The sequence below is a fragment of the Mugil cephalus genome, chromosome 3 (genome assembly GCF_022458985.1).
Source record: "Mugil cephalus isolate CIBA_MC_2020 chromosome 3, CIBA_Mcephalus_1.1, whole genome shotgun sequence".
NCBI lineage: Eukaryota > Metazoa > Chordata > Actinopteri > Mugiliformes > Mugilidae > Mugil > Mugil cephalus.
Genome location: NC_061772.1, coordinates 28,790,882 through 28,811,123, shown reverse-complemented (window position 1 = coordinate 28,811,123; position 20,242 = coordinate 28,790,882). Strand labels below are relative to the sequence as shown.

General features: G+C 43.1%; 1 protein-coding gene across 7 annotated transcripts in view; it reads left to right on the top strand.

Annotated features, from left to right (window-relative positions):
* Positions 1-20,242, top strand: part of tp53bp1 (tumor protein p53 binding protein, 1) — a 29,295-nt gene that overhangs the window by 1,631 nt on the left and 7,422 nt on the right. Inside the window, exons 1-22 of one of the 7 annotated variants that reach the window (XM_047580602.1) lie at positions 1,167-1,360; positions 1,484-1,689; positions 2,798-2,879; positions 2,966-3,047; positions 3,141-3,208; positions 3,290-3,376; positions 3,759-3,813; positions 4,278-4,432; positions 6,866-6,992; positions 7,078-7,166; positions 7,242-7,426; positions 8,595-9,681; positions 10,597-10,713; positions 10,806-10,997; positions 11,114-11,180; positions 11,336-11,428; positions 14,783-15,047; positions 15,338-15,406; positions 15,485-15,637; positions 17,239-17,459; positions 17,740-17,910; positions 19,554-19,951. In XM_047580602.1, coding sequence (XP_047436558.1) covers positions 1,306-1,360; positions 1,484-1,689; positions 2,798-2,879; positions 2,966-3,047; positions 3,141-3,208; positions 3,290-3,376; positions 3,759-3,813; positions 4,278-4,432; positions 6,866-6,992; positions 7,078-7,166; positions 7,242-7,426; positions 8,595-9,681; positions 10,597-10,713; positions 10,806-10,997; positions 11,114-11,180; positions 11,336-11,428; positions 14,783-15,047; positions 15,338-15,406; positions 15,485-15,637; positions 17,239-17,459; positions 17,740-17,910; positions 19,554-19,951 — 4,024 coding nt within the window. In that variant the 5' untranslated portion in view covers positions 1,167-1,305. Of the gene's footprint in view, positions 1-1,166; positions 1,361-1,483; positions 1,690-2,797; positions 2,880-2,965; positions 3,048-3,140; positions 3,209-3,289; positions 3,377-3,758; positions 3,814-4,277; positions 4,433-6,865; positions 6,993-7,077; positions 7,167-7,241; positions 7,427-8,594; positions 9,682-10,596; positions 10,714-10,805; positions 10,998-11,113; positions 11,181-11,335; positions 11,429-14,782; positions 15,048-15,337; positions 15,407-15,484; positions 15,638-17,238; positions 17,460-17,739; positions 17,911-19,529; positions 19,952-20,242 lie in introns of those variants that run through there. The other 6 variants (XM_047580604.1, XM_047580603.1, XM_047580605.1 and 3 more) reach the window with 6 other exon arrangements.

Here is a 20,242-nt window from a genome sequence, read left to right as displayed (position 1 = left end):
ATGGGGTGAAATGGCCTAGATTTGTCTATTTTATAACATTTATCACCACAGGCTGTAGCCCTCCAAACAACCTTGATGTGTCCTTACAATGAAAACTACAAGAAGAATATCAACAGGTAAAGGAGCAAGATGCAAACACAACTTATAAATATTACAAACCATAGTCTGCAAAACATACAATCTGTCAGGCTTCAAATCCAGACTCAGAACTTTTAAAACAGCTCACTCCATTTCCCCTTTGTCATTTATATATATTATTTATATATTTTAAAATTTAAATTTTCTTAATTTCAACAGATTTTACTGGCATCCAAATCATCAGACCAGTTTTTAAATGGAATTTTTTTTAATCAAATTGAAATAGCTTATTTAAAAACGCTTCTCTTGTTTCATTGTTACATAAAATTATAAATTATTTAATTATGCGAATTACAAAGGTTAATTACAATTATATATATATATATATATTTATTGTATTTTATACTTAAAGTGATGTGCGGATCGATACTGAAATATCGATACTTCCGATACCATGTCTTTATGCTCTAAAATCAAGTCTCAAATGAAAATATCGATACTTTCGATACTTAAGTCATTCAGGTAATGTAGGAACACAGTGGAAAGTAACTAAACTGTTGAGTTGTGGTGACACCTCAGGTTAAACAACAACATTAATAGTTAAACAATACTTTATTTTTTTAGTCTTATTATTTTACTTTTTTCTTTTTTAGTGTTTGAAACAGCATCCGTTGTCATATTAGCTCGGCAATACAGTAAATGAACTACCTCAGTACTTAAAATAAATAAACTAAATGAGTATGATGTCTTGCATTCTTTATGAAGCTGTGATTTTAAATACACTTAAAAAAAACTAAGAAAAAACAAAAAAACACTACTTTTTTAAGTTTTTTCACTTTAATGAGTGTATTTACGCAAAGTATCGGTATCGCCGATACCAGCCAGAATTTTACTTAGTATCGATTGGAAAGGAACCCGCTGGTATCGAACCTCACCAGTAAACGAGTATTTTTTACCTTTAAAACGTAAACAAAATGTGTTTTGAAAAAATCCGACAGCCCTGAACTAGTCGTCGTTCTCACGTGACGTCACGGACCCTTCTGGACCAATCAAGTCGCTTATGGCAAGTTTTGCCGCGAGTAAGACTCGGAAGTGGGTGTGTTTGAGTTAAGGAAAACAGAAAGCGGTGCTAAAATAAAAATAAAAATAAGCACTCGATTCTAATGTAGCGTTTCGTGGACTTGCTGGACGGTTACGGTTCACGTCCCCAGGTGTGTCTGGAGAGTCATGAGGTGTTCCCCGGAGCAGAGGGACTCTTTACCGGGCGACAACACGCTTCCATGTAGGGCGGAGCTTTAGCTGGTAGCCTGTTAGCATCAATAAAAAGCTGAAGACTCTCATGGCCGCTGCCTTCTCTGCTTCTTCTTCTTCTTTGCTGCTGCACCTCCTCCTCCTCTCCTCTTAGCTCCTGCTGCCCTCGGCCCCGACCTCATGGATCCCGGAGGAAGTGAACTGGACTCCAGCCTGCCTCAGCCAGAGAACCCGTGCCTGATAGTGGAGGACTCCCAGCCGGACAGCGTCGCTCTGGAGGACGACCCGGAGAGCAGCTACCGAGCCCTGTTGGCCCGGCGCCTGTCCAGCCTGCAGCCCACCTCCCGCAGCCCGGTCCTGGTAAGAGGCATCTCATATCCTCCATTGTTCGGGACACAGTAGTGCAACTAGTACATGCATCGGTACAGGACAAATTTGACTCAGGTGGAACTAAATTAGTTGCGAGGAATGTTTTCACGTGGAAAAAGTAGACACAAAAACGTGTAGAGATTGTAAAGTTGGGGGTATTTCCCCTCCTCTTGTGTAGCTGCTTCTTCTCCTCAGTAACTACCACATGTGATGTTTGTCAGTCTGCATCATTCGCGTTTAAATAACAGCTTTGATCCTCAAAAATGATCATGAACTGAACATTTTTGCAGCCACATCTTGATGCAGGACTTTTAAATCTTCCTCAGCCTCCTTAAATCCTCCTCAGCCTCCTTAAATCATCCTCAGCCTCCTTAAATCATCCTCAGCCTCCTTAAATCAAAGCTGAACACCCACTTTTTTAGATTGCTTTTCCATTCTGACCAGGAGCGTTTTTGTGTGTACTTATTCTGTTTGTTTTATGTACTTCTGGAAGGTGTTTAATACACTGTAGCACTTTCCAGATGTGTTTTTATGTATTGTTTTCTTGTAAAGCACTTTGGGCACCTTTCAGTTATTGTAGAGACCTACATAAATAAAATAATCGGTTGATTCATATATCAGGATGCATTAGTTTGTTGCCTAATGTTTTGGCAAGTGGGTGTATATTTTCTAAATTCTGTTATGATAATTGCACCATAACAGAAGTTTTGTTTCTTAAAAGTTAACAGTAATTTACTCATCACATGTTGGTTTTGGTTCATATTTATCATTTTCATTCGAGGACGAGCCGAGACAGAAGCGAGTTAACTGTGCAGTAAACACCATAAGCATGCAGTGTCCACAAACTAGGCTTTGCATGCATGTGTTGCATAATGGGCTAATTTCAGCAAACTTTGCATTTTGGGAAATGTAGGAAGTTTTTATAATCCATGTAATAAAACCAGTCACAGTCTGACGGCGCTTGTTGTTTCCCTTCTTGTTTCTCACTGAAGAGTTTTCACCTGATTCCATAAATTTCACTTTTTGTTGCTTTGTGAAATTAATGATTTTCTTTCTTCTTCTTCTTCTTCTTCTTCTTCTTCTTCTTCTTCTCCTCCAGGAACTGATCTCATCCCCGTTGGGAAGCAGATGCTCTCAGACCGACAGCCAATCAGAGAGCAGCAGCAACCAGGCTGAACCTGGTCAGTGCTTTGTCCACACACGCTCCGATACGTTGTCTCGTCCTGTGCTAAAAATAACAAAAAATGTCACCGATATCTATATTTAGGCGTCGACGCTGCGGCCGACCCCAGTTCAGCTTTCCAGGAGGAGGAGAGTCAGGTCCTCAACATCCCTCCCATCAAGAAAAAGTACGTGTGAAGCAGATGTTTTCATGCAGAGCGATGATGCTCAGGGCGAGATGGTGATGAATTATTTTATTTATTTATTTATTTTTTTATCAGGTGCATTGTAGAGGACGTTGAAATGGATTCTGGAGCCGATTCTACAACGCACTGCGTTCAGCCTGAAGGTAAACACCAGATCAGGAACGGGAGCTTTCACCTGTTTGTTAAAAATGCGTCTTAAACATTTAATCGTCTCCATGTTTCAGGCGGATCTTCTCAGTTTGGTTTTCTGGAGCTTTCTCAGAGTCAAACCCTGAACAGTCAGGAGGAAGACGCCGTCCCTCCATCAGACAGTGAGACGCTCAATAAATGAACTACAGAGCCTTTTTTTTTTTCATTCATAGAAACAGTGATTCCTTGATCTCATTGTCTCGTCTTATTTGAACCGATCCAGAGATCATGACCTGCACATTTAAAGGGCTGCAGTCAGCCCTGCCTCAGAGGAACCACCCCCTGGTTGTACGTCTGGTGAAATGCATGCATGTACAGTGTGTGTCTGTGTGTGTCTGTGTGTGTGTGTGTGTGTGTGTGTGTGGGCTGGAGCAGAAATACATTCCTAACCCCTCTGGAAAAGCTGCATGACAGCCTGGCGTAACCGTGTCTGATCAGAGCATTCTTACTGACGGCTAACGCTCTAACGAGACGCTCTAACTTCTTGCTTCTCTTCGTCCCCAGCAGAGCAGGACGTGAGCTCCAGGACGTCAGAGCGTCAGGACAACAAGGCAGCGAGGTGCGGCTCCATACGCTGGATATATGGCACTTTAAATACTTGAAGAAATGCAACACAAAGACCCTCATTTATGCACACACATCCTGACTGGCTCGACATACATGCATACCCCCCACTGCACCATTTGTTCTAACCCTGGTAACGGTTAAAAGGCCACTACTGGAGGACCTTAAAGGCTGATAGGGTAAAAGCAGCCCAGACAGATAAGAAGGTCCAAGGCCATTAAGACATCAAAAAAAAAAAACAACTTACAAAAGGACCTTAAAACGATCCTGAAACACAAAAGGAGCCAATGCAGTGATTCTGGTCCTTGTCAGTGCAGCTAAAGTGGTTGAAGCTGTGAAATAAAAACTCCTTTTTTGGGGAGAACAGAAAGTACGGCCTTATAATAATCTGTGCGACTAGAAATAAAAGCATGTTGTGCACTTAACAGACTCGTACTAATGAATCTTCTTTTTCCCCAGGTCTGAGGTGAGCTCCAGCAGCTCCTCAGAGTCTGTGGGTCAGTCAGCAAAGCAGATCAGTGTCCAGGTTCTGCTTCACTCGCAGAACCTCCAGGACCAGAAGGACTGTGAGATCCTGTCCTCACAGGAGGACATGTTTGACGCCGACAAGACAGGTACGTCCAAGCCCTAACCCCAACCCCCACCCTGACCTAACTGGATAATCCACCAACTAGCAGAGATGGGCATTGAGAACATCGGTTCTTTAAAAGAACTGGTTCAGTTCATTGATATCATTATTCTTCATGCTTATCGAGTCTTTTTGTGCCAAATACTTACATCCCAGTCCAGTAATGCACCTGAAAGTTGTTTCTCAACTGCCATAAAATAAAAGAGGAAGAAGAATCTTTATGTCGAACCACGTCATTCACATCATGTGACGATAACAAGCAGGACGTGATGGCAGAGAGACTGAAACCGTCCAAAGTGTCGCCTCATTTCTCCAGAACAGTTTAACTTCTGCAGCATCATAGTTTCAAGCAAAGGCATCAACATCATGAAGCATTTGTTGATGACGCACAACATTAAATACAGAGAGTGTGTTCTCTGGTCAACAATCGCTCCGTCTCAGTGGAGCAGTGTTAGTGAGGATCCATTGACCAGTTTCCTGTTTGTTCTCTTATCTCTCCTTTAGAAACTCTATAGAATTTCTGTTAACCTCTACTTTTTCTAAACCAAAAATTGACGTGAAGAATCGATAAAGGAACGAGTCGCAGAATCGATAATGGCATCCGTATCAATTAACCGTCTGAATCCCAAACCGTTTACCAACCAGTCGGAGCCATTTAGTCGGAAACAAATTCAACAGCTAAGCAGCTAAGGAACCATATTAGAAATTTACAAGTTTGCAAGAAAATGTAAAATATTGTCACCTTTGCTTTTTTCTTTTTACTTACTTTTCAATGGTCTCGTGCAACGGTCTCTCAGTGCATTCAGTGCAAACACCGTGGAGGCAGAGGAAGCTCCACTGCCCCAATTTAAGTCACAAGTTTGAAACCATTTCGACTAAAGATAAAAACAAAGTTATTTGCAACAAGGAAGTGAGGTAATATCAGTAATATCAGTGTGATGTAAAGTCACACATAAATAGTCGTTCATTTAAATATGAATTTAAAAAAAAACAGCCTTAGAGGAAAAAAAAACTATATAGAGAGAAAATGTAAATAATGTAGTAATGTACTTAAAGTGCGGCTCAGTGCAAGTTCCAGTCTGTGAAATGTTGTGTGATTGTCTGTTTGGTAGTCAACAGGGGTGAGTGTGTGTGAGAAGGTATGTGGTGTTTGTGGATGGTTGGGGGGAGGGTACATGTGTAGGGGGATGGGATGTGAGCGTTTCCCTGTGGGGGGAGTTTCTGCTTCCATAAGAAACCGTCTCTAAAGCCCCTTTCACACTGGGGTTTTTGTGCGATGTGAAAGAGTCGAGACTGGTTTTCGTCATTTGCTTCGATGTAAACAGGAACGCTGCGTCGACCTGCTAATTTACGCAATGCCGTTGATGTACCTGCCTGTCACATTTTGATTTTGCAGAATTTGTAGAAGCTCCAGGGCTGTGAGCAGCTCAAAAAAAGAGCAAAGTTTTGGTTTACTCCCATAAGAGACTCATCTTTTATCTCTTTTTTTTCTTCAATCAAACAAATGAAATGTGTTGTTACGTGATCGTTAATGGAAGTGCATAGGTGAATTAGTCTTACATCATGTTCGGAGAATCATACCAGGGAGTCTTGACGCGAACTGAGCATGTGTGGCTGTGTTTAAATAGATGGTGTGAACATAACGTCACAGCCAGCGAAGTCTCCATGGTTACGGCCACTGAGTGGTAAAAGGTGACAGGTGAACATGGAGATTAGCAGCATTAGTTTGAATCAAAGGCTTTAATAGCATCTCATCTTCTACTACCACTTATCCTCACTAGGGTTGCAGGGTTTGCTGGAACTTATCTCAGCTGTCATCAGGCGAGAGACGGGGTCCACCCTGGTACAGGTCTCCAGGCTATCGCAGAGCTAACACAGAGACAAACAACCATTGACACTCACACTCACACCTAGAGTAAATTTAGAGTCACCAATCAGCCTAATGAGCAAGTCTTTAGAGGTGGGAGGAACCCGGAGAGAACCCACCCAGACACAGGGAGAACATGCATAAATAGCATCTAAATTGAGAAATTAATTTAAAGAACTGAAGAGCTGGTTGTGCGATTGACTGAACCAACAGATTTGAAAAGCAGTCAGAGATATATTTTTACAGATATCTGCCAAAAAGAACAGTGAAATAAATGTATCACTGCATTAGAAGAAACAACTGGAATCCAGACACAGAAACCTGGTGTTGTGGTTCACATTTAGTGTCAGGTAATATTAATTTATGCTGTATTTTTAGATGAAGTCAGACCTAAAGTAATGTGGAGTCCCTGGAGTTTGGGACTTGAGTTTCTCGTGACGTATAAATGACCAGAAGGAACGAAACTAATTTGTGTAACAAGCTGAAGGTCTCAGGTTTGCGTCGCCCCCCGTGTCCACGTCTGATTTGACTTTTCTAACGTGTTGCATTCAGGCGCTGCAGTCGACAGCACGGTATCCGAGCCGGAGCAGAAGGGTGGACCCACCCCGACGCCGTCCCACTCTCTGCACCTGCTGCACCTGTCTGGACAGGGGACGCTGGTCCAGGACAGTCTGTCCCAGTGAGTCCCATCGCCGCTCTTCCACTTGTTTTTAGCTCAGACGACACGACAGACCTGATGTCTTCGTTTGCTCGTTTCCATCCAGGAGCTCTGTGGATTTTGTCGCCCCGACCCAGGACAACTTCACTCCTCTGATTGTGCCCAGCACGCCGACCGGACCGGAGAATGAACGCGGTAAATGCCCGAAACCTTTCGAAGAACTTTAATTTAAAGAGTCAGAATAGAGACGATGTTCTGTTGCTGCGTCAGGTGCTGATGAGCCGATGGACACTTCGCTGCCTCCTGAAGACCAAGCAGGGGCGAAGGACGAGCCAATGGAAACCGAGGCTGCCGCTAAGCCACAACCATCCGCCTCGACTCCCGTGTCCCAGAATTCCCCTGGTTTTGCCTTAGACCGAACCCTCTCTTTACCCTCACAGCCAGACTTCTCTCATGTATGTACTTCACTCTTCTACCTGTTTATTTGCCTTAAAGCTGCAGCACACACATTTCCCTAAAGTTATTTATATATATGGATAAACTGCAAATCAAAGGATGGAGGAAATTCGGTTTAGAACCAAAGCAGACTCTCAGTTGATGACACCAAAGTACACAAAATGTGCCAAATTACCTATTGAAACGAAATCTAGTTCTAAAATACGTCAGTTTTTGGCCTGTATATCATCATATTCTACCATTGTGCACATTATAGAGCCCATAAACATATTCCACAAAGTGTTTAGTAATAAATTGTACCAGGTGGATTTTCCATTTGGCCATTTGGGAATCAAAGAACCCAAAGATGCCAAACTGGGTCAAACTTCCCACTACTAATATGCGCGCAATTGAAATATTGACATTTATTCAGCTTCTATATCATAAAATTCTACCATCGATGCACCAACACTGATACTGGTATCCGTCCCGATATTGAGGATAATTCTGGGTTGGCTATCGTGACCGTGGGACAGCAGATCTATTCAGTCTAATTCTATGCCGTGCCCTGACGTCTAGCGCTAGCTTCAGAGCGCTAGTACTGGCATCGCTAGCTCACGGCGTGCAGGTTTTCCAACACAGTCGATGGCTACGGGCAAAACCTGCGCAGGTTCTGAGGGTTGAGTTTGTTGAACCGAATAAACAAAAAGGAGGCAAACTTTGAAAGAGATGAAGGCAAGAGATTAAAAGTTTGCACCTAGAAGTGTGCAGGCAACAAAAATCACAACTCCACCTCTTTTATTATTTTTTTTACATTGAATTTTGAATTCCTATGGTAATTACACTGACTGAACCTTTTCAAGGAGCTTTACTTCCTATTTATTTTTAATAGCTTGTGAAGCCTTTGATTCATTTAAGATTGTTGTAGTGGTGCACAGTAATTCAGTACATTTCTATCTATTTATTTGTTTAGAAAAGAAATAGGAAAGAAATGTACCAGTATCAGATCGATATTGGCTGATATGAAACCTCAGATATCTGTATCAGTATCGGAAGTGAAAAAAAGTGAATCGATGCATCCCGACTGCTTCACACTCGTCTGAACACCCTCTAAGTGTTTATGTGGAAATGTTTCGATCATGAAACTGAGCTCACGACGTCCACTTTGTTGTTCTTTTGTTTGCCCAGGACGCTTTCGTCCCGACGCAGAGTCAGGAGGCGCCGCAGCCGTCGGACAAGAAGCCGTCCTCACCGCCTCGTCAGACGCAGTCTCAACAGCTGGAGTCCTCCACGTTCAACTTGCCTTTGCAGCTCTCTGTGAACACAGAAAGCAGCAGCACACATCCACAGACCTCAGAGCAGGCAGAGGAGAAGGAGGAGGCCGAGAAGGAGGTCGAGGAGGAGGAGGTTGAGGAGGAGGAGGACAGCCAGGCCACGCAGATAGAGGAGCTGGAGGAGCCGCCTGACGCCGACACCAGCGACTCTGTGGTTTCAAAAAGCCAGAGTAACTCCGTCCCCTCGGAATCGCAAGCTGCCGCCTCCGAGTCCCCAAAGCTCAAAGCCCGAAGCGAATGCGCCGAGACCGAACTGTCGCAAAAATCTGACGTGCACAAAAGGACAGAAACTCCTTCTTTGAATGTACAAAACGTAAAAGATGGTAAGAGCGACAGCAAAGAGGCGGATTCCTGCTCTCAGCCAAAACCCTCCGATAACCCGTCCGTTAACAGCCGTGTGCAGGCGACTCCGCCCAACGCTGCTAGTTTACCTTCACAATCTGGGATCTCTCAGTCGTCCACTGTAGATGTGGTGAAGAGCTCTGGAGACTTGGGAGGAGGAGGAGGAGGAGGAGGAGGAGGAGGAACTGCAAAGAGCCAGTCTGTAGAATCAGTGTCACAACAACGCAACAGTCTGACGAATGTGACGGATGAACTTGAGCAAGAAGAAGAAGAAGAAGAGGAGGTGGTGATGGAGGAGGAAGAGGAGAACACCGGCGGTGCCTCGGGAGTCGCTCTGGTCCTTTCTCAGAGCCAGCTGTGGTCTCCACAACCCATGGAGGAGGACGAGGAGGACGAGAGTGAAGTCAGAGACTCCCAGGTTCAGGACAAAGACACGACGCCGCAGTCAAAGACCAAGAGCTCCCAGCCAATCAGGGATAAAGAGTCGGTCTCCACTAACGGCCACAAACCTGAGCTCCCTGATAGGCTGTCGCAGACTGAGAGGGCGGGATGTGAAGCAGAGGGTCTCAAAGACAAGAGTCTGAGCGACAGCTCGGGAGGTAAGCACTGACCAGGCGGCACAGTTGTGAGTTATGTTCTTTCAGTCATTGTGCACATGTATAATCCATAAAAATATAAACCCATCATATCATGCACAGAGATGCCACTGAACACATTCATCAACGCTGTGATGATAATTGTAAGAAACCTTTATTGAAATATCATAAAGCACCAAGGTTTTTAGTAAAAATTGTACCAGGTTGACTTGTACTCTAAGTGTGGTACATCGTGTTTTTACATCTTGAAATGGGATCTGGCTGCAAAATAACAATGAATACCACTACATGAGACAATGTGCACACAAATACTACATCATGTATATTATGTTTTTTTTTTTTTTCAGTTACTGTGCACGTTCCAGAATTTAATGAGAATAATAATTAATCCCCCTCATAGCAACGATATCATGCACAGAGATGCCACTGAACTCATTCATCAACCCTGTGATGATAATTCTACTGAGAGTTTGTAGAAACACAACAAAACAAACATATTCAAGTAGAAGGTATTTTAGTAGAACTTGTACCACGTTGGAAAACTAAGGCGCCCAGACTGTGCCACATTGTGTTTTCACTTACAAAATAGCACTGATTCAAACTAAAGGAGGCAATGTGCACACAATTCAAACTTTTTGATGACCATTTTATTAAAACGCATCGAATTCCACCTTTGTGCACAAAGTAGAATCCATAAAAATCTTTGCTTGGGCCAGAAACTCTCTTCTAACTTGGAGAAATCAATCCAGTGTGTTCTGGCCAAACTTCACGATCATGAACCTGAGCTTATGCACAAAAATACATTTACTTTTCTTTCTGCAAATCTCACATTCTAGTATTTTGCTTTGTTAGTATAAAACCTACAAAGCAAAGTTTCCCTGTTTCCCTGTTTGTAACTTGATGCTTTTTCTGCAACAGAGATTTCCTTCCACTTCACTCTGCCTAAAGAAGGGGAGTTGATCGGCCCCGTGGACGGAGCGACGCCGCCTCTAATCAGCCAGCTGAAGCAGACCCTGAGACACAGCACCCCCATCGGTGGGTCCTTCCTCCACCACAACATCCCATCACACCGTCTGCTGCTGAGCTTCTGTGTTTTTAAAACACCTTCTCGTTTCCGTTTCCCCCAGAGATCACCTCCTTCTCTGAAAAGTCGGACGTGGTGGGTGACGTCTCTGCAGACGTGGCGATGGCCGCCAGCGACATCGTGTCGGGGGAAAGCGGAGACAGCGCGACCGATAAGAGCGACGGGAAGCTGAGTTTGAGGATGAAGCTGGTGACGCCCGTGGAAGAAGGCAACTCGGAGCGTTTCAGCCTACAGAGTGAGAACACTTTCTTCTTCTTCTTCTTCTTCTCCTCCTTGGGCCTGGCATGCTGGTATCCATGGAGACAATGCATTTTCATATCTGATTCTTTATTTCTTTTTTCTCCTCCTCAGAGCCAACGCTATCAGAAGAGGATGGATCTGTCGTCAAGGTTACTACTGTTTCCAAGGCTGTAACCAGGTAACTTGGTGCTCTGCTCCCGACTCTCACGTCAACACAGCAAATGAATTCTTCTAGTGGATTCCTTTCGGTTCTACTGGTTGAGGTAGTAGAGGTCAAAGTGAGATTGTTTCCTAGAGATAAAAGTCTTGACATCGTGTTTGGTCTGTCATCAGCAGCCCCTCGGTGTTCAGTCGGGTCAGGCAGGTGCACCGACAGCAGGAGAATGAGGAGGACTCCCCGTCTGGAGGCAACACTACACTGGTCAGGTAAACCAAAAACACAGGCCATGATACGTCTTCAGCCTGATCAGATTCTAAAAGAACGGGTTCCGTTCACATGTATGAGTTTAGATCCAAACATTAATCACTGGCAACGTAGTTGGAGCATCAAATCTACTGGAAATGGAACAGAAGAAGAAGAAAGAGCAGTAGAGGGAGATGAAGACGGTGGAGTAGAATGAGAATTAGATTAGATTCAACTTTATTGTCGTTGCACATGTACAGGTACAGAGCAACAAAATGCAGCATAAATAGTGTGTTATATAAGAAGTATGGTACAGGTTGATTTAATAGCATATAGACAATATTTACAGATGAAAACCTATGTACAGGTGAGACCATGGATATACACAATGACTGAGATACTATAAACATATTATACTGATGGATTTGTGCGTTAAAAGTAAGTAGACCATAAACAATAACATAATTTACACTAGAGGAATTGGTAGATGATGCATTAAGCGATACAACATACAGATAATTTGAACATTAAACGGTGCATAAATAATAAGCAGTAGCTACCTAATGTTACCAAACTAGTGCAATATTTGGTACATAGTACGGTGCAAACAGGTTGTTTAAAATGTGCAGAATGAGGGATATAGAGAAGAAGAAGAGATTTTTTTCTACAACTTTATTAACAAAGAATTGATTCAAGAAGAAAAAGAGAAGGAGATCCAAAAAGTCAACTAAACGTGTAGAGTTTCCTGAAGACGTTTCATCCAAGTAGCATCTTCAGTCCTGAGAGATTGGTGAGAAGTTGAGGTTTAAATAGGAAAACTCTGTAGGTAAAACCCATCAGAAACTTGTTGTGATTACCTTATGAATGGTTCTGTAACGAGCTAAGTATTGTAAATTGATGGGAGATTAAATCTCAGTCCACCTCCTCTGTTGTAAAGAAGGTTTCTCCAATTTGACAGTTGCTGCATTTTTATTCCCCCTGGAAATGTGCAAAACCTACATTTAATAAATGTGCAAAATGGAAACACCTACATTTAAAAAAAAAACAAAAAAACCCTCAATAATCTCTAAAACATTTCTACATTCTCATGAGGTGTTTTTTCAGACGTATTGATACAAAAGTTTATCACAGAAGTGCAATGGAAACACTCTTTTTCGCATTTCCCCATCACTGGCATCACTGTAGAAGATGCAGGTCATGTGACCAGTTTGTTTGAAGTCCATCTTCCTCAAAGTGATGAGAATTTAAGAGAATTATGGGATATCACAAGATGAGAAATTCAAAAATATTGCATTTATTTTGCAAAAACATGTAGTGGAAACAGCTTTTGATGGCTTCCTTCACTCCTCTCTCAAACCACCGTCTTCTCTGGCTAAGATGGACTCGACTCTACAAGTCCAGTTGCCTTTTTTTTTAGTTGCCTTGTGGATCATCATGACTTTCACAGACAAAATAAAAAGATCTTTCTTTCCAACCCTGAACTGCTAGAGTAGGAGAAGATGAACCACGTCTTCTATCCGCATGGATTCCAGCTCCATGTTTTAACCCCACGTGGAGCAAACATGTTCAGAGAGAATGGATTTATTCCAGTAACCAGAGACAAACCAGAAACATCAAGAGTTCACATGGTTAATAAAGGTTTACATCAGCACCTCTACATCTGATCTGGTCAAACGAATACAGCAGATACATGAAGCCCCGCCCAGACGATCTGATTGGCCCAGCAGATCTTTGTAGGAGCAGAATCAACTCCAACTTTCTCGCTCCAGGCTGGGATGTAAAAGTTGTGGTTGCAAACTGCTGGTTCTTCGCTGTTAAAGTTTTTGTATCCTTTTTTTTTCCTCATCTGAACTTTCTTCCATCCTAACGAATCACAGGACTGAGCACATTTTAGCCTAATGCAGTCCCTAGTTGTGTGTGAATACATCTCTGGTCCCGTGAGGCTACACCCTGCCCCGTATAACAGACATGGAGGTACCAGAGGGAAAGTTCTGCCATGTGCTCCCAGCACTGTCGTCCCAATTCTGTCAGCTTTGTAACCAAGCCAGGTTATCGCATCATTCACCTCAAGGGTTAATGTTCTTCATGTCAGTTTTTTTTTTACCTCTTCTTCTTGTAAATCCGATCCGCTCTTTCGGTTCTCGTAGTTTTATTCTACCGCGGCGTCACGTGACCCCAGAGATTATGAATAGCTCTCCCCTTGTTGTAATGTATTTTAGTGGACAGAAATAGGCCTTCCACCAGGAGCAGCTTTCACGGGGAGACCTACTTTTGGTTTGTGTAGGTGGATGGCTATTTTCTGTACTCGTCGTTCATTCTCTCGGGACGTGAGGAGCATTAAGGGGAAATCACGTCCCACCGCTTTGACAGAGCGAGGTCGCATTACTGAATGTCTGAAGAGGAATTCTCTCATTCGGCCTCTTGTTTCTTGTAATCAAGAGATGAGATATCTCTCCTGGTTGCATTATTATTAGTGGCAGCTTTGCGTGTTTCTAAACTGTAAGTAAGTATTCAATAATACACAGATTAAGAAGTTACAATCCCTTGTGCCAACATCCCAGGCAACACACATATAGACGCCCAGTCCAACTGAAAACCGACCAGCAGGCTAGCAGTCAGATACCAACTAGCAACCAACAAGAACCAGTTAACGCAACATTAAAAGTCACATTTACTACGTTCCCCTTCACAGTGGTTCCACTTACTACTTGCAATATCTTTGTTGGAGAGGCTTCCCTTGATAAAGACAGACCAGACTTCGTCCCCTCTGTGTCCTCCTTTGGTCAAATTGTCCATCCAACGAGTGAGAGTGTAGAGTCGGTGAATATAGTCCCATCGGTCAGAGTCAACTTTTTAAAAAGACACTTGTGATCTTGGGGAGTGAGTGTATTAGTATATTCTATTAAAATATGTGTTTTCCTCGTCCATTCGTGCCAAAGTAGTTAATTGAAATATGCTAACAACCGTTTACACGCTGTAGTGTATGAGATATTTTGCCTCCAGCTAAGCCCCGCCCCTTAAAAAATGTTACATTGTTCACAAACTGTGAAAGAGTCTATACTGTTCTTTGAAGCTTCCATAAACTTCCTAACCACCTCCTCTGATGAAAGTTTGTGCAGTGTTCTCCAAATCTTTACTTTTACTTTAACACAGTTGGTCTGAGCTTTATAAATTAAATTTTAAGGACATTTTATGAGGAAAAGTTTAATTAGATGCTTGTAAGAGCTGGAAATATTCCAGTACAAATAAGTTTTCAAAGGACAGCATCTGAAACTTATGCACTTAAATAAATGTCTGATGTCTGGAGACGTTGGGGACGTTCTAAGACGTGAATAAGATGTCTCACCACTTCACATCCTCCACCTTTTTGCTTCCAGGGGGGAACTGTTCGCCTCACCACAGAGGAGCTCTCAGGCGTCCTCGCTGGGATGCAACAGCCTCCCCAACAGCCAATCAGGGCCGGCAGCTCAGGAATCAGAGGCGGGACCACAAAACAAGCTCAAGGACATGCTTCTTCCAGCGGATCTGTCCCAGGAAAGACGAGGACCAGAGCCGCCCCCTCCAAAGGGGACGGACGTCAGGCAGAAGGTGGTTTCCCGGCCGGCCTCTGAAAACGCCATCGGCTCTGCTCCGTCCAACAAGGTCAGTCCGTCGCCGTGCTCGTGATGTTCAGCCATAACTCAGGGGATTAGTTCAGAAAACAAAGGCAACAGGACTTGTTTTTGGATGCACCAAATTACAAACCATTACATAACTACAAAGACACCTATACACAACCAAATTACTGCGTGTATTTACTTTCATTCACCTCCTATAATTCCTGCAAATGTTAGCAATCATAAGGGTTATGTGACTCATTTTATTCCACTCTGCAGTAAAAGTGTTGAGGATAGAAGATGTAAAGTCTGAAGTCTTTGTTTCGTGTGTCCCAGCTCCACCAGAGGACAGTGTCCCAGCAGACCAGCTTCGATGGCCCGGGGCTTCGTTCCCCAGCGGACAGGGTACGGACTCTGAGAGATTTTCACAGCTCGTGTCTGGTTTAAGCAGAAATATCTGATGTTTAGTTTTGTGTCTTAAAGGGTGAACCGGAGTCTCCGTCCTTTAGAAGAAACAGCGTCCCGACTCACCGCAGACACGTCCGCACCATCCAGGAAGTTCGGACCACCATCACACGGATCATCACAGACGTGTACTATGAGGACGGCAAAGAGGTGGATCGCAAAGTCACAGAGGTAACGGACTCGTAGAAAATGCTTCTTCAACCCGATCAGGAACCGTTTAAATCGTCTAAAATGTTGCAGGATTTTCTACATTTCTGCATAAATGTAAATCTAAACAAGTCTTTAAATTGGACAAGACGAACCCAATCAAACTAATTAAAGAGGAATACTTTATGAGTAAAATCAGCCGATATTACATATGTGTGAGGTGACCATATTAGAGTCCGTCTGTTCAGTTCAGTGTTGTTATGTTTGGAGACAAAGCATCAGAACCTCATGTGATCATGTCCTGGTCCTGGTCGTCTTGTTATTTATTGCTACGTTTCCATTCCCCCTAGAAATAAAATCATTATTGCAATAAAAAACTGGTAATAAAAACACCTACATTTTCAAAAAACCTCTCGAATATCTAAATCTAAAACACCTTTATATTCTCATGAGATGTTTTTTCAGACATAAAAGTTTATCACCAAAGTGCACTTGAAACAGATTTTCCGCAAATTCACCATCACCGGAGTCATGTGACCAGTTCATTTCATGTCCCATCTTCCTCAAAGTGACGAGAATTTAAGAGAATTATGGGATATCGCAGGACAAGCTCATTCGTAAAACACCTTTCAATGGAAACAAAAAGCAATAAGACTTAATCAAAATTTCAAAAATATCGCTTTTATTTTGCGGAAACACCAAATAAAACGCAGCTATAGAGGGATAAATAAATTGTGAATTCTACCAGTGAACTCTAAAAGAAAATGTCACAGAAACTGGGTCATGCATCCAGACAACGAGCCCGAGAACATCACTGGTTCTCCAAAAAGAACGGTTAAAGAAGAACAGGGTGAATGTTTAGGAACAAGTCAAAGTTCTGACCTTAATCCAACAGAAATGTTGTGCAAGGACCTGAAGCATCAGTTCATGTGAATAAACCCACTAACATCTGTTCTAAAATACTGGTTTTTGATCAATTGAAGTTTATTTTCAATGTAAAGTGTCAAGTTTTGCTTTGATTTGTGCAGCCTCCCCAATTGAAAGTGAGAGATGAGTCTATACAGAGTTAAACCGGATTCCACTCAAAGGACCAAACTGTTTCTTCTTTGTGTCTTTGTATTTATTTTGTCAGACTTGGTCATGAAGCAGCTGAAAACATTCAAGCAAATCAACAGAAGACAACAAAAAAGTGATACATTATAAATATGTAAATCTAAATATGTCTAGACGGGAGACGCGACACCTGATACTTATAGATAAATAGAATTAGTTTCATACATTGAACTGAACAGAGATGAATCTAATTTACATATTCACATAATACAATAATATTATATATAGTACATACATCACACCATGTAAAAATACAATCTTATAACACTTGGTGCCTAACACCTTCCTCATCTCTGTACCTCTTGAAAATAGCGTCTTTGTACTTTATTTTTTAACTGTTCCATGTTTGGACGTTGCTTTAACTCTGTTCCATGACTTAAACACAAAAAAAACTTTTCTGGTTGTTGAGGTTTAAATGAAAAACAGGTGTGGCTGCAGCCTGTTAATGTTAAAACCAGTCGAAGCGTTTGACAGCAGACTAGAAACCTCTTGTGCTCGGCTGCTGTTGGCAGGAGAGCGAGGAGCCGGTGGTGGACTGTCAGGTCCTGGACGGCGACATCTCTCCGTGTCGCACAGGAAGCAGCTCCGTCACCTCCGGAGACCTGGCCGACATCAGCTCCCTGTCGTCCAAGGCCTCCAGTCTGCAGCACAGCTCCGGGGGAACCAGCAGCAGCACCGGCCTCACCAGGCCCGACTTCATCATGCCGCCCAGCAGAGGAGCCCGATCCATGAGGTACCGCCTTGTCCTCCACGTCCTCCCCCCGTTCCTCCTCCTCCTCCGTCTCTTCTCTACCTCCGCTAGCTGCATGCTGATTCTCACCCTTCACCTTCTTTGACTTTCTAACACCTTAATTTGTCAGTGATTCACTGGTCCCTGCCTCCTTCAAGGTGCACGTTGCCACAGGCATCAATCTGGGGTCGCGCCTCGTCCCTCGTAGTATTGAGGTTGGCCCCCAGATCAGTGCCTGTGCAACCTGACCTTGGCTCCGTTCATCCCCTCTGTGTGTTCGCAGTCCCAGGAGGGGAGGTGGGCATCAACAGAGGGGGCACAGGGGTCACAGGGCAGGGTCAGTGGTCACAGTGGACAGAGGCTTCGGCACCCTGGGGTCCCGGGCCTTCGTACCGCTGAGCCCCAGAGGAAGGGCTAGAAGGGGCCGACCCCCGTCCCGCTCCTCCCTGTCCAGGTGAGTCCTCCCTGCTGAGGCTCACGCTGCACTTAAAAAGAAAGAAAGAAAGCATCGGGCAAACTGCTCCATCACTTCTTGTAGCGTCTTTAACCACACTTCACTTTTCCCTCTTTGCACTAATCATCTTGCAACAAGTCGTCTCACTCAGCGTTGAATGTAAATACATGAATAAAATTAGGTTTTTCAGTAAATTACACTTTATTTTGTTCTTAATTCAAGTGTAAAAATATACAAGTTCAATTTCTGGTTTCAGAAACTTATAGGTGGTTCATTTATAGTGACGTGAAACAGAAGACACATTTTAGAAGCTTAAAATAAAAGTTTTTTTCTTATGTCTTGATAACAAAGTTGTTCATCCTCAGCTGAAAGCACATGTAAACCAGTCAGTCCTGAATGCTGAACCTACAGCTTTAAATAAGCTCTTATTGTATTATTTTTGAACGGGAGATAAAGTCCTTTAGTATTTAAGGTGCAGCCACATCTGCTGATCTTCTCCTCCATTCAGATTTAGTGACATTTCATACAGCGACGTTCCGATCAGCATCAGGCTTCAGCCAAGTCTGATCCTTAATAATCCACATAATCTGTAGTTATTGATTTTAGGTCATTGACATAAACCAGAAACAGTGGTTGGTCAGAACCAGTGGTTGGTCAGCCTCAGCCTCAGAAGAATCTTGAAGAAGAGGAGGAAGAAGATGACAAATTTTGAAGAACAAGAGGAGGAACCTTGAGAAGAAGAATTATCTTGAAGAAGAGTCTTAAACAGGAAGAAGAATGTTGAAGAACAATCTTGAAGAAGAAGAGTCGAATCTTGAAAAGGAAGAAGAATCTTAAATCTTGAAGAAGGCTCTTGAATCTTGAAGAACGATCTTGAACAAGGGGTGGAATTTTGAATCTTTAAGAAGAGGAGTCGAATCTTCAAAAGAAAGAAGAATCTTGAATCTTGAAAAAGAATCTTGAAGAGGAAGAGTCTTGAATCTTGAAGAACAGTCTTGAAGAAGAGGAGTTGAATCTTCAAAAGCAAGAAGAATCTTGAAGAGGAGTCAAATCTTGTAGAAGAGGAAGAAGAAGAATCTTGAAGAAGAGTCTTTAATCTTGCAGAAGAAGAGTTGTGGATCTTGAAGAAGAATCTTGAATTTTTAAGAAGAATCTTGAATAACAGTCTTTAATCTTCAAGAAGAGTCTTGATCAAGAGGAGGAATTTTGAAGAAGAAGCAGCATTATTTTGACTAAACATTCTGCTGTGGAGGAAGAACTTTACTCTAAAAAATGTGAATTTAGTCTGACAGAAATTTGTAAACTACAGCATGATTCACGGAACTGAATATGTAAAAACTGAAACCAAACAACAACAAACACTGAACGTTTAAAAGAAGAGAAAAGTTTCCTGGAGACAGATCTTCCATAGAGGATTAGTTTATGGCAGCGTTAGATCTCCACTCTCCAAATTAACTCTGACTTTAACATTTATTGGAGTGAATCCAGTCGACTCTAGAGGACAAAGAAAGACTTTAGGAATTTATCTAAGATGAGATCAGGACTCAGACGTTAAAACACATTTGACTGAAGAAAAGTTTCCAGTTTTAAAAACATTTTTTTTTTCACGTCGCCTGTAGTTTGACTCCGTCTTTGTCTCTAAGGGGAGGAGGCGTCGGCTCCTTCCAGAGGCTCGGAGCTCACGGTCCGCCACATTCGTCCTCCGAGGACGAGCCCTACAGCCGCATGCTGCCCCCACGCCTCCCCGTCAGCCCCTCGGACCCCGAGCTCCACAGCCACTCGGACTCGCTCAGGTCGTGGCCGGAGGAGGCGAGTTCGGCCGGCAGCAGCTTTGTGGGCCTGCGGGTGGTGGCCAAGTGGTCGTCCAACGGCTACTTCTACTCGGGACGCATCATCAAAGACATCGGCGAGGGCAGGTTCCGCCTGAGGTTCGACGACGGCTACGAGTGCGAGGTGGCGGGGAAGGACATCCTGCTGTGTGACCCCATCCCACTGGAGACCGAGGTCACTGCTCTGCTGGAAGACGAGTACTTCAGCATAGGTGAGGAGGGTTAAAACAAACTGATACCTGCTCCCATAGTCATCAGTATTTTGTAAATATTTCACAACCCAGATAGTTCAGTTCAGATTTAGTAAAACAGACTTTTAGTAAAGTTTGATTGTTTTGAAGCATGATTTGCTGAAAACAAACTTTTGACAGCATCTTTGAATCAACACATTTTTATTACCCACACCATGGGTCAGCCCCAGGACCCCTTCATCCCATCTTCATCCCATCTTCATCCCCCCTTCATCCCATCTTCATCCCCCCTTCATCCCATCTTCATCCCAT